This window comes from Abrus precatorius, unplaced genomic scaffold (assembly GCF_003935025.1).
Source record: "Abrus precatorius isolate BTA unplaced genomic scaffold, Abrus_2018 Scaffold8, whole genome shotgun sequence".
In the NCBI taxonomy this organism is placed as follows: Eukaryota; Viridiplantae; Streptophyta; class Magnoliopsida; order Fabales; family Fabaceae; genus Abrus; species Abrus precatorius.
In genome coordinates, this window is record NW_020874428.1 from 28,526,122 (window position 1) to 28,540,341 (window position 14,220).

The window sequence follows — 14,220 nt, forward strand, 5'->3', positions numbered from 1 at the left end:
AAATAAAAAATAAATAAAATTGTGATACATAATAAAAAATAAAACATAACTTCACACCTCAGAAAGTATATTTATTTTTTTTAAAAGAAAGGATGACATATTTTTTATTTTTTAATTTAAAAAATTATATTTTATTTATGATAATAAATACATTAAATTTTTATTATTATATTAATTTATATCTTTTATTTTTTAAAATATTAATTTTAAATACATTTATTTAAAATATAAATTCTTTCCTCTAAAATTTTTCTTCTCAAATAATTCTTAAAGAATCAGTGTTTATGAGATAAAAATAATGCTTTAATAATAATTAAAATTAATTTATTTTCTAACAATCTTTAACTGAAATATTCCAACTCAGATTAAATTACTTATTATAAACCAACTTACTTCAACCAAGAATATTAATTTTTTGTTTTTTTTCGTGTGTAATGGTAATTTGATACAAGTTATTTAAGTAATAATGTGACATTTAATATTTATTACTCATAAAAAGTATTTAGTTATCCTATAATATAAGATAGGAAAAAAAAACCCCAAAGCATGTAATCATTAAACAAATCATTTATACAGGTTTTATTTGTATTTTAAATATTATCTAAAAATAATATTTAATAAATTCATATACACATTTTATTAAAAATTATAAGCAAAATAAATTAATAATATTAAATAATATATTTTGAAAAAAATACTTTTGATTTATTAATAACTTCCTTTAGAATATTAGTAAAAAAGATAATATGTATAAACATTAGTTTGCTATAACAGCACATAATAAAACCATTAAATTAGCACATAAAATTAGTTTAAAGAAACTGCAACATAAATATATTTAAAAGGAAATATTTATCATGTTAAAAATATAATAATTACTCTTAGTAAAAATATACATATCTACTTCAAATTAACGAAATTTATATTTTTTTTCTCCATATTATAAATTTCATATATCATTTTTTAATACCAATATTCTTAAAAACTGGTAATTTTTTTTATCAAGCTTTTTCTTATTTTGATTATTTGTTTATATTTTTTATTTCTTCCAATATTTATTTCTTAAATTTATTTTCATATTGATTTAATTTAAAATTTCTACATGAAAATATTATATCCAATTATTTTTAGTTTATTTATAAATAATATTTTAAGATTTTTATAACCTTGTTCAATAAAACAGGTAAAATAATTATTTAATTATTAAAAGTTTATACTTGATGAAAAAAAAGAAGGCGGCGGAGGGTGGTGGAGTGCGCGGCGTTACCCTGCTGGGCGCTTGGTCGGCTACACACACACTGACTACTCACCATCGTCTCTCTGTTTCTGCCATTGATTTTGAAAATTCTCTCTCTGAGTTGAATGGAATCTTCAATTCCAGAGGCAGCAGAATGCGATCTCTCTGTTCCAATTCCGAGGGGCGGACCCATTTACGTTTCCAATATGGTTGGCCCCTCAACTAGGGTTTCTCACTTTCAGACTTCTCTTCTCTCTGAACTTGAGGTTTGTATATTTAATCACAATTTTCCACTTTCTCTGTTTTTCCTTTTCTTTCTAATTTCTGTTTTTCCGTACAGAGTTTAGAGGCTGAACTGTGCCAAGATTCTTCTCATCATGATCTCTCGTATGCTTCTTCCTCTCTACTTCTGCTACCTTTCCAACTCTCATTAATTCATCATGATGTCGTCTTTACAGGGTCGATGACCTTAAAGTATTCACAGAGGACGAGTTAATGGATATGGCTTTGAAAGAAGTTTTTCAGGTATATATGCTCTGATGCTTATACAAAACTGATTTTCACTCCTTTTATTGATGGAAGCGATATCACAGGGTAGTGAGAACAACGAAAATCATCCCCCACCTTTGGACCAACCCAATGCAGGGTCAGTCTCTTTTCTCTTTTTGCTGCTCATGTTCTTTTGTTTTACGGGGATATTTGGTTGCCCTTGCCCCTATAGCATCGTCAGAATTCATTTCAGTGCAAAGTTGTATGGTGTATCAATCCAATTACATTAGGACATGCTGCTTCTATTAAAGTACAGACACCTAGATGTGTGGTTAATTTTTCCTTATTTGAGACAAAAAAAAAATTAAAAAAATGAAGCAAATTTGTCACAATAAGGCAGTTAATATGAAGGAGTCCTATGGGAGCACTAAAAATTTGTTTGCTTCAGAGATATGATTACTTGTTTTCTTTTTTAGCTGTTAACTTGTTTGTTCCTGCTCTCTCCTTGACATTCATTTCAAATATGATTGTGCATCCCATTCGCTCTCTTCTGGCTCAACTTCTATTTGCAGTAAACAAATTAAGTAAAGAATTTCTTATTGTATTTGGCAGCAGGTGTCACAAGAAGAACTCAAGGAGAAAGAGAAGGGGCGCAAATAATTCTATTCTTGATGTATACTATTGCTTTCTCTCTAAAATCATTTATGTTCGCTGTAATTATTTGATGTTTATGCAAAGTTTTTCTTGTTGATTTAATGCCTGAGATATGAAGGTTTATGATGCGTATTAGAAGTTGATAATTGGCCATTCTAACTAATGATTTTTAAGTTTTAACAGTTTATTTTGGTTTATAACGAAAACTATGTTGTTTGTGTACAAACTAACTTATTCAGTTTCCAGAGTAGTTGTATAGAAAAGGTGGAGCGAGTAGTGGGAATCAAACAGAAGCAGGAAGAAGACAAGGCAGCGGTCAGACTTCATTCATTTAGGTAGGTATTACTAATATTTATTTGATTATTCCATTTTCTATATCATATTTGATTTCATGCATCTTGTCTTTTGTTTAGTCCTGTTTGCAGGATCAGTGAGTCTGCCAATAAATCAGCTAGAACTGAAAGGATGAGGTCCCTTAGGTCTACAAGTTCTACCAGAAAGGTTGCCTGAAACTCTTAGCTGATTATTTTTGCATATGAAATCATTTGGTTCAATTTGAAACACTTCACTGATGTATCCAACTTTTAGATGAGCTAAAGCAATTAATAGCCTCTTAGACGTATACCTTCTTAACTTTTGGCTTTCTGTATTGCCATTCTATTCTATATTCCTTTGTCAGTTGGATTAATTATTTTATCTTGAAGTAAAGAAGTTTACAACCAACTAAAAACACCAAAATTCATTAGAAATCAAGTCAGGAGTTACTTAAGGGTTCCTTCTATTGGGAGGTATAAATTTTTTCTTTTCTATATCCATATGCAACTTTCTTGCAGCTGACTACCAACACCAGTTGGTTTTGCCATTTTTGATCAGCTGCAAGCGCAAAGTTGATAACCGGGCATCCAGGATTTGCTCAATATTCAACTATTATTATGAATATGTTTTAGCCAGAATTAATTTGCATGCATTTCCCCACTTTTTTCGTGTTTATTGTCTCAATTATAATTCAGATTTAATGTTGGCAGGTCAACACAGCTGGCCTTCAGGAACACATACCTGTGCTGTATCCGGAAGTTGTTCTATCTGTGGAGGTTTACCATAACGTTCGAAAGGGTATCAAGGTATTCAATGCCATGCTGATGTTAATGAAAATAAAATCCAACATCTGATTTCTAGAAGGAATTGTATAACTACTTCTGAATAACTGATTAACACATAGGAATCTCTGTTCTTTGATTTTTGGGTAGACCCAAGAGTTGTTAGTTCTTGGAGGGCAGACCTTAACTGCTTTGAGAGACAAGATCTTTTGCTCAACGGACCAGGTGATGCAAAAAGCTGGGCAGCACGATCCTTCTGGTTATTTTCTCATAGAAGTATATACCATTACTTACTCTTGTAATGAGGTAACTATTTCTTCATTGAATCTGACCACAAGCTATCTCTTTGCAGGGTGTATTCTGCACTGATTTGAGGGATCCATCTGCTATTGATTTCACCAGACCTATATTGGATTGGCTCCGGAACTCTAAGGAGGAGGCAAAAAAGAAATGGGAATATATTATAACTGGGGAACTGCAGCAGAAACAAAAAGCAATCATGGGTGAAGCATCTGCGTCACAGTTGCCTCATTTCACATCTATTGAGATGCACAAGATACGTTTTTGTGACTTAAGCTTTCGACTTGGTGCCGGATACCTCTATTGTCATCAGGTACTTTCCTTTCGGTTGTTGCCTTCTTTATATTTTATTTAATTTTTCTTTTAAGGAAAACATTGCTCACAAAACATGGTATGGTAAATGAAGGGGGAGTTTGGCTATGGTTGTGTTATTTTACAACTGTCAAATGCCATTAAAGTTAATAGTGAAGACGTCAAATAGCAAAATTTGACCTCTACGCTGATGCTGGATGTAGTTTGTTTGTTTTATTGAGAAAAACACGTTCTGTAAATTAGTAGCCAAGAGCCCTTGCAAAGATGGATTAAGGTGACACAAGGAAGGTCATATATGCAAGTTCTTTTCTTGGGTTGAGGATGGAATAATTTCTAAAACCAGTGTCTATTTATCTGCACTTATCAATGGAAGTTGTAGCTTTCAATATTCCAAATAAAGAAAGGGAAGTTAGCCATAAAAGGCTACTAATTATATTAGTACAGGAGCTAGACGCTTCAATTGCAAAACATGAGGAGGTCATCATTGTTTGGTATATAAATGAAAAGGGGAGATAGTTTATTCAAAAAAGCGTTATCTTTGTTGAGTCCCAGCTCAGATGATGTGTCATTTGGCCGATCTCTGGCTTTCAGGATCCAGAATGCGAGTATTTTTTCTTGTGTATTTACAAGATTTTTACGTGTTATATATACTTTTAGTTTTTCTTCAAGTTGTTAGAACTTCGAAGGCATTTAATGCGGTTTGTTCTCTGCCTGAACCTGCAGGGTGACTGTACTCATACCTTAGTGATACGAGATATGCGGTTAATTCATCCGGAAGATGTGCATAATCGAGCTGCATATCCAATAATCACGTTTCAACTGAAGTTGCGTTTTCAGAAATGTAGTGTTTGCAAAATATTCAGAGCTACAAAGGTCACGGCGGATGACAAATGGACACCAGAAAACCCTTGTTATTTTTGTGACGAATGTTTTCCCCTACTTCACCTGGCGGAGGACGGCTCTTTGTTATATACCGAATTCGAAGAGTATGATTACAACCACGATTAATTGCTGTTAGCCATGGAATAATACCTAATGGAGATTAAACTGAAGGTCATTCTTTACAATAATCTCATTGAATAATGTTTTTCATTGTGCATTGAGTTGGAGATAAATTGTGTCAGAGGCCTACTTGGAGATGCATTTGTACAAATCTTTTTTATGATCATGTATTTCGGATCTACTGCAGGTAGCACTACAGAAGTATATGCAATACGCAATTTTATGTCACACGAAATACATTCAAATACTACTTCAATGATTTATAGTTACTAGTCGGAGAAGCAAACATTTAACACTCACGTTGAGATCAATATAGCCTTCTCTACAGAAATTTAGCTGTAGACGATATGCATAAACTGGTGCATGACGATTGTGCCGTGATCTGCGAATGCCGGCCGATGCCAATATTGTTTTAAACATGACCTTCACATAACATGTTTTTTTATTCTTTTTGTTCGAGGGGACGAAGAAATAATATTACGCACCTTCTCAAATTCAGTAATTGTTTATTTCTTTCAATTTCGTGAGAGTTAAGAGAGCTTTTGAAAAATAAATGAATATATTTATAGATTTAAGATGAACTACACATGCTATAAATGCAGGGGATTGGTGAAGTCGTAAAAATTTCCGAATAGGAATGCATTGGTCTAGAGAGAGAGCGTTGCATTTTCAAAGCCTATAACCCTGCAAGTGCTTGGCCCATCTTCTGGCCATGTAAGGGTCATGAAAATTCCAGCTTTCAACGCTGGTAGTCCTAACAACTGTATTCATATCCCTCCTCCTCTCCTCAGCAGCTTCTGTAACACTACCCTTATGGTCTCCAACACCTACAACAGTTTCCCCAGTTCTTCTAACACGCTCTTCAATTTCTCCTTCAGTGTAGCTATATTCTACACATACATGTGTACAGTCACCCAGGTCTAATATAACTCTCCTTTCTTCTCCGCCCCTCATCTCTTCAATTCTTATGACCCTGCCACTGCTAACTTCCTCACCAGTCCCACAAATTCTCAGTTGGATTTCTCGGACAATGCCTCCCAGCATTTTGGCCAATAACCCCTCAAATTCTTGTATGACAAATCTATTAGAAGTGCCAAATCCAAATCCCACACGAAATCTGTAAATGGGTGTGGATGGGAGTTCCATGTTCATAGCATGGTATGGTCTTGTAGGGTAATCTGATAAATGTAGTATACAAGACTTGGGGTTCTTGTGTGCGCGATCTTTCAGTATCTTAATTCCTTTCATTACCCCTTCAACTGGATCAGCTTGTCCCATATAAAATACACGCTCAATAACTTGAAGGGCAGCGCGCTTCCCATAAGGCGTCATGCGTCTTAAAGGGAAGACACGGGTTGCAGCTGAGGAGAATGTAACAATGGCCAAGCGATCAACGTGTCTGAGGGAGAAAACCACCAAAGCCATGGATTGTTTGAAAAGCCTCAGATGTGGTCCATTGGGGCTAGCAACTAAGACCAAGTCAGTTGCTAATTCAGGGGCTAGTTTTAACGAAAGATAAGATCTATTAGAGGAGGGGCACATGATATATGGTGTATGTATAGGTGGAGACTGTAGCAATGATGAGGAGCTGCAGGATAGAGGATGAAGGGATAGATAGCAATGACATGAGGCATGCTTGGTCACTTGAGAAGCTGGGTGGAAACTAGTAGCTGTATTTGGGGGAATAGGTACAAGAGAGAAACACAGCTTGGGTAAGTTTGATGCTTCATCAGGCTCAACAGGATCATCATCATCGTAGCGGGTGGATCGCAACAGAGTGTGGCGATGAACACGGAAGGTAGCAATAGAGTCGTCAAGAATTTGCAGGATTGGATCACTTTGGTTAATAGCAGTAATCGAACTGCAAAGGTTGTTGTGGAGGTTGCGAGGGAGCTGGGTCCAATGGGCACGGCAAATTGGGCAAGTGACATTACCATGGCAGACATTGGAGGAGATACAAGCAAAATGGAATGCATGAGAACACTGAGCAGTGAATATAGCTTGACCCGGACTGCTGCCTTTACTGTCGTAACTCAGAGGATCTAAACATATTGTACACAAATTCTGCCAAACAAGTAAACCAAAGCTTATGAGTCAAACTACGCAGGAACACGTATGTAAAATTCATGACCGAGAAAAACTAGTTTTATAGAGTGATAGCATATTTAGATTTTATTGTTTGACCCGAAAAATAAAAAGCATGCTTAGTTTGCTTTTTTGTTAGGAACTTCTAGGTGTGCATGCATTTTACATAATGTACAATAACTTGAGTGGAAAAGGACGAATCCCATAGGTGAAGTGTGATGTCACACACTCCTAAAGTTTTTCTCCAAAATGTTATTATCTTGAAACAAACAACCACCATAATTGAACAAAAAATTTTTTGTTGGAGAGCAAACACAAACAAAACAAATACGTAAAAATTTGAACTATTTATGCCAAATGTCTTACAAAATGCATTTCAATAAACTGTTCTAGCTGCTTACCAATTGATTGAAGTTGGGACAAATACAGTGAAACATTTGTCATAAAATATGCCGAGATTCAATGCTCAACCGGTGTTAGATTGGTGCATCATAAAAAGTTCTCCCTTGTCCCTTCCTTGGGGTGATATAGCTCACGCATGGGCGTACACACGTTTTCTTTTTTGTATTATGTATTAGACAGTTATATTGACACATATAAACATAGACAGCATTCTGAACAGTATTCACAATAATAGAAGAAAATTTATTTACAATGCATGTATCCCAACTAGGGCTCTGAAATCATAATGAATTGATCCTCAGCTTCACTAATGCACCACGTGCAAGGGGGCATTCCTCATTTTGTTAAAAATATAATAAAGGGAAGGGGAGGGAGTCTCCACAGTTCACAGGACAATTACCTTATGAGGGATGATACTGCAACATGTTTCTTCTCTCAGCTCCCTTGACGAGTTTTTTGTTGTTGATGGAGATGCAGATGAGGAATTTGGGATCTGCAAACAAGCACAAAAACAAACACTGTCAAACTATTTTATATCTATAATCATAAGGTGTTTCTTAGATACAGAACACGAAATTTGTGAGTAACTTCATGAAAAGTTGAAAATAACAATGGCAACTAAAAACCACACGAAAATTCTTAGGGGTTGTGATCCCTTTTAGAAGAAGTGGGAGGGAGAGAAAAAAACATTTTTAATTCTATTGAATAATTTTTCAACATAAATGAGACTAATAGACGTTACATATATGCGAAGAGGATCAGGTAATGAGTGAGCCAACAATTTCTGAGAAGCAATTGCATATTTTATTTTATTTTTGTGAAAAAAGTTTGCAGCTTTTTGAAAATGCAGAACATCAGGAGTGACTCTGAAGATGAAAGGAAGAAATGCATTATTGTGGGTTAAAGAGAAGAGAAAAAAAGAAGATGAGTACAGTGAGAGATGGTGGATAAAGCAGAGGTTTCTTCCACCCACATGCATATGCTGCAGCCACAGCCACCTTACTTGCTGCATTTCTCAGCATCCATGCTCCTCTTCTGCTGCTTCTTTTTTCTTTCACCCTCGTTCATTCTCTCTCTCTCACTCACTCAACGTAGGTGGGTCACGGTCACAGATGAAAGCGCAGGGGAGGGGAAAGGAGTGGCAGAGCAGAGACAGACAAGGAGATCTTCAAAACTCAGTTATATACTCAGTGACTGTAATGTATGCATACACAAGCTTAAATACACAACTCATTCCAAGCCATGCCACACTCTTACCAATTAATAATAATAATAATAATGTATGAATGCCCCACATTTACCCACTAACATTATCTCCTTTCCACTTTTCTCCCATGTTTTTAATCGTTTATTTATAAAATATAATATTAAATACACTTGTTTATACTCATATTATCTTATATTTATACAATTGTTATCATTTAATTATATATATATATATTCTGAACATAAAGTGATAAGAGCATAAAATTGTATGAAAAACATCTTCCTTTATTTATGCCTCTTTACTTTTTATCTCCAGACTAAACAAAATAATCGTTTGAAGTTTTTGGAATTTTAATATTATACAAATCTTTCTATCAACTTACTTAGAATGACAATATTATTCAATGGTTAAAATAAAAATATTTTTAAGAAATTGAGATTTTGGACTTTTAGGGTTTCCTTGCGAAATGCTCCAAGAAACACTTTTTTCATTATGAGAGAAGAGGGCTCAGGCGGCGCTGCTAGGGTTCTCGCTCTAGCAAATCCAAAGTACTCGCGACATTTTTCTTGATCGTAGGGAGGATGTTGTTTCATTCTGAAGGACAAATAAAGACTCTAGCTCCTCTGTCTAGAGAGCTTAGAGGTCATGGAGAAGCATGAGGCTGAGAAGCGATCTAAAGAGGAGATGGATCTCATGGATCGAAGCACCAAAAAAGTAAAAATGAACGACAGGGTGTCATTGGAAGCGTCAAGTGTATGCAGGCAAGAAGAGGTAGTCGCTATGGCTCCAGAATCGATCCAGGTGCCTTCTATACCCTGTTATTCTGCATCTTCATCTTATAAAGATAAGGTCTTACAGTCAAATGAGATGGATCTAGTTTTAAACGATGCTAAAATTATTAAAACAGTGTTAGATGATTTGAATATTGCTTTAGATGTTGTGGATGATACTGAAACTAATGATAAAATTCAAGATCTGTGCCCTGAGTTAAAAATACCCCTAGAGGATTACGAGGATTGGTGTGCTCCTTGAAAATTTACCCTTAATTGTTAAGCTGTTAGGGAAATCAATTAGTTTCAATTTTTTAAGCTAAAAATTAAGTAATATTTGGGGTAAACATGGATTTCTGAAAATTCTTGATTTAAATAATGATTTTTTCCTTATTAAGTTTGAAAATATGGAAGATTATAAACATGCCCTTTTTGAAGGGCCTTAGTTAATCTTGGATCACTATCTGCTAGTACAAAGATGGAGACCCTTGTTTAAAACTAAAAATTATGACCTTAAGAAGATTGCGGTTTGGGTAAGAATTCCTGACCTTCCCCTTGAACTTTACAATAACAAATTCTTATGGCAGGTAGAGAATTGTTTGGGATCAATGCTGAAGATTGATCTCCACACCTCTTTAGTAGTCAGGGGAAAATTCGCTAGGATCTGTATAGAGATAGACTTAAGGAAAAAATTGATACCAACTTTTAAGGTTCTTGGTCAAGAATTTAAAGTAGAGTATGAAGGGTTACACCTTATCTGTTTCCACTGTGGTAAATATGGGCATAGACAGGAGCAATGTAGTGAAAATCTTAATTCTACTAAAACATTTTTAGACACTGAGGGCCATAATCTTCATGACACAGGGGAAATTGACAGTCACATAATTAGTAGTCCTAAATCTGGTAACGATATGATAATGCAAGATAATAACAATATATCTGAGAAAGAAAAGGAACAGTTTGGTCCTTAGATGTTGGCAAAGAAATCTTTCAGGAAAAAATTGAATCCTTCCCTTTCGAATGGGTCTTCCATGAATCCAGTTAAGAAAAAAGAGAGTCATATAGGGTCTAGATTTGAAATTCTTGATAATTTAGATCAGAATGAAAACTTAGGCATGCTTATTACTAAAATGACTGACTCCATGTATAAGAGTACAGGTTACTCTAAGAATCCTGTGAATCACAGGCTAAACTCTAAACTCTCTAATGGATCCAAAGTTGGTAATTTTGTTAAGAAATCTAATAAAAATAGTTATGCTCTTACTATTAGCAAAGGGAGCAATGAGAAAAAAAGTTCTTGCTCTCAGGATACTATAGTTATCCCTCAATCTGATCAAGTAAACTTAAACAATCTTAATAATCATGAAGTTCAGGACACTTTTGTACTGATGAAACACTTTTAGAACATAATAAATACTAACCCAAATTTAGTATATTCTATCCAAAATCTGGTGGGTTTTAATTATGATTTTTTGGGTAGGAACCAAGGGCTTTTAGAGCACAAACCTACTGATAAACCACCTGATGAGCCCTTGTTGATTGAGCTTGATAATTCAAACAATAAATATCAAAAGTCCACTGATTCTAGTGTGGTACCTTATGAAAATGCAAGTATAGACCAGCATCTTAATGATGCTACTAATAATAATTAATAGTTATATGAATTATCTTTTCTGGAATTGCAGAGGGGCTGGGAGTAAAACCTTCCACAGAATGATTAATGATCTTATTAAACTTCACAATCTTGATTTCATTGCTATCTTTGAACCTAGAATAAGCTTTGTTAAAGCTGATAGGGTCATTAAAAAAATCAATCTAGATGGGGAAGTTAGAGTGAATGCTATGGGGTTCTCTGGCAGTATTTGGTACTGCTGGAATACTAGTAGAGTGAAAGTTAAGGTTTTAGAGACAAATAAATATATTGTCCACCTAAATATCTGTATGGACAATTGGGATTGGATTCTGTCTGCCATGTATGCTAGCCCTCATGAGGGGCTGAGAACTGATTGTTGGAATCTTCTGTCTGACATTAGTATAAATATTGATAAACCTTGGTGTGTAGCTGGGAATTTTAATTCAATCCTTTATGAAAATGAGAAATTTGGGGGAAAACCAGCTAATATGAACTTAATCCAACAATTTGCTAACTGTCTTGATACCTGTGGCTTACAAGATCTGAGTTTTAAAGGGGACCCCTTTACTTGGCACAAAGGATAGTTGAAGGAGAGAATTGATAGAGTAGTTGTTAGTGATTTCTGGAGGGAGCTTTTTCCTAACAGCTCTCTTATTCATTTACCACTGCTTAAATTTGACCATCACGGGTTATGGTTAAGAATTAGAGATGGTAATAGATATGTTCCTTCTAATAAATCTTTTAAATTTCTAGCTCCTTGGTTGACTCATAGTGATTTTCCTAATCAGGTTAAGAATTCTTAGATTGTCTCTAGATCTTGGACTGAAAATATATCTTCTTTCCAAAATAATATTTCTGATTGGAATGTCAAAGTGTTTGGTAATATTTTTAATAGGAAAAGGTGAATTTTAAATAAAATTAGGGGTATATCTTGTAAATTAGCAAATAGTGATAACTCTTTCCTTTCAAATCTTATGAATTCCTTATGGAGGGAATATCAAGAAATTTTGAATCAAGAAGAAACCTATTGGTTTCATCATTATAGATCTAACTGGCTCAAATTAGGAGATAGAAATACTAGTTTTTTTCGTAAATTTGTTTTAATTTGTAGACATAATAATTTGATAGAAGCTCTTAAGGATGACAGGAATAACTGGGTTTATGACCCCTTAAAGCTTAAAATTCAGGTTGTTGGTTATTTTAAAAAGCTTTATTGTGATAATGAGCTTACAGGTTCCCCTCTTCAAACTAAGATTACTTTTCCTAATCTTAGGGAATGATGATCTTGTTCTTTTAAATTTTGATATTTCCTGTGCAGAGATTAAAGCTTCTTTATTTAGTATAAGAAATTTCAAAGCCCCTAGTCTTGATGGAATTCATGCTTTATTTTTTAAAAACCAGTGAGATTTTTTAAGACTTTTTATTTTTAAGTTTGTATATGATATTTTAAAAAACCCCCATAACATTGCTGCGGTTAATGACACATCTATTACTCTTATCCCCAAAAAAGAAAACCCTAAATATGTTAGTAATTTTAGGCCTATTTCTTTGTGTAATGTGAGTTACAAAATTATAACAAAGCTGCTTGCCAATAGAATGAGTGCAATTATGCCTAATTTAATCTCACCAAATCAGACTAGTTTTATAAAAAACAGGCAAGATACCAACAATATTTTAGTGATTCAGGAATTAGTTCACTCTTTCAGTAGACTTAAAAATAGGACAGGTTATATGATTGTTAAATTGGATCTTGAAAAGGCTTATGATAAGCTAAGATGGAATTTCATAAAAGACACAATTCAAAAAATTGGCCTTAACAATCAATTATCTGAGCTAATTTATCAGTGCATAACATCTAACTCTATGACCATTAATTGGAATAATAGCAGAACTGAGGATTTTTGACCTTCTAGAGGTATTAGACAGGGAGATCCTATATCTCCTTATATTTTTGTTCTCTGCCTAGAGAGATTAGGTCATTTAATTCAGGACCAAGTTATTGTTGGTAATTAGACCCCTTTCTCTTTTAGTAATTAGGGTCCTGAGGTGTCCCATTTATTTTTTGCTGATGACATAGTTTTAGTGGCTAAAGCTGATAAAACTAATGCTGAAATTATTAGGAATGTTCTTAATACTTTCTTTACCGCATCTTGATTATCGGTTAATCAAGTGAAATTCTCTGTTTTCTTTTTTAAAACTAGTGACCCTGTCCTTGTTCAAGATATTTGCTCTTATCTGGGTTTTAATCCGACCCATAAGTTTGAAAATTATTTAGGCATACCTATTAGCCATCTTAGTCTAAATAGGTAGGATTTCTCTTTTATAGTGGATAAGGTCAGGAAAAAACTTTTTTTATGGAAGCTAAAAACCTTATCTATGGCTGGAAGGGTCATTTTAGCCTAGTCTTGTATTATAAGTATTCCTACTTACTTTATACAATCCATAATGATGCCTAAATCTGTTTGTAATGAAATTGATACTATATGTAATAATTTTATTTGGGGTTCCTTAGGTAATAAAAAACCTCACTTAATTAGTTGGAATAAAGTTTGCCAACCTAAGGATAAAAGGGGCCTTGGTTTTAGGAACCTCAGTATGGTCAATCAAGCTTTCTTTATGAAGCTATGGTGGAGACTCTTCACATCTCCTAATGAGTTATGGGCTCAGGTTTTAAATAAGAAATATAATTTTACTATAGGTAAATCCCCCTTCTCTAAATCTATCCACAATCAATCTCATGTTTGGAAAGGTTTGTTGGTTGTTTGGAAGTCCTTTTATAGTGGTTTAGGATGGATCCTTGGCGATGGTCAAACTATTAGGTTTTGGGAGGATGGTTGGATTCCGGATATCCAAAATCTTTCCACCTATATCACTCAACCTATCCCTGAGTATTATAAGAATGTGTCTGTTGCTCTGAATGTTTACCAGAATAATTGGAATTGGTCTAGAATTAGACCCCTGCTGCCTGCCAATATTTATAATATTATCTCCCAAATCCCCCCTGCTGTTAGTTCTAGGGGTCAGGATTTTTT

The 14,220-nt window shown here is 34.3% G+C and overlaps 2 protein-coding genes across 2 annotated transcripts; one reads left to right on the plus strand and one right to left on the minus strand.

Annotated features, from left to right (window-relative positions):
- Positions 1–1,232: 1,232 nt before the first annotated feature.
- On the plus strand, positions 1,233–5,316 carry LOC113847101 (snRNA-activating protein complex subunit). The gene is made up of 11 exons (XM_027475971.1): positions 1,233–1,503; positions 1,578–1,624; positions 1,696–1,762; positions 1,831–1,883; positions 2,339–2,399; positions 2,627–2,715; positions 2,794–2,881; positions 3,406–3,501; positions 3,628–3,753; positions 3,830–4,090; positions 4,813–5,316. The coding sequence occupies exons 1-11, from the start codon at positions 1,363–1,365 to the stop codon at positions 5,095–5,097; spliced, it is 1,314 nt and encodes a 437-aa protein (XP_027331772.1). The 5' UTR covers positions 1,233–1,362; the 3' UTR covers positions 5,098–5,316.
- Positions 5,317–5,635: 319 nt separating this feature from the next.
- On the minus strand, positions 5,636–8,732 carry LOC113848349 (probable E3 ubiquitin-protein ligase EDA40). Its single transcript, XM_027477816.1, has 3 exons — positions 8,511–8,732; positions 7,979–8,071; positions 5,636–7,155 (listed from the first exon to the last, which is right to left on the minus strand). Exons 1-3 carry the CDS (start codon positions 8,598–8,600, stop codon positions 5,761–5,763), a joined length of 1,578 nt encoding a protein of 525 aa, XP_027333617.1. The 5' UTR covers positions 8,601–8,732; the 3' UTR covers positions 5,636–5,760.
- Positions 8,733–14,220: the final 5,488 nt, after the last annotated feature.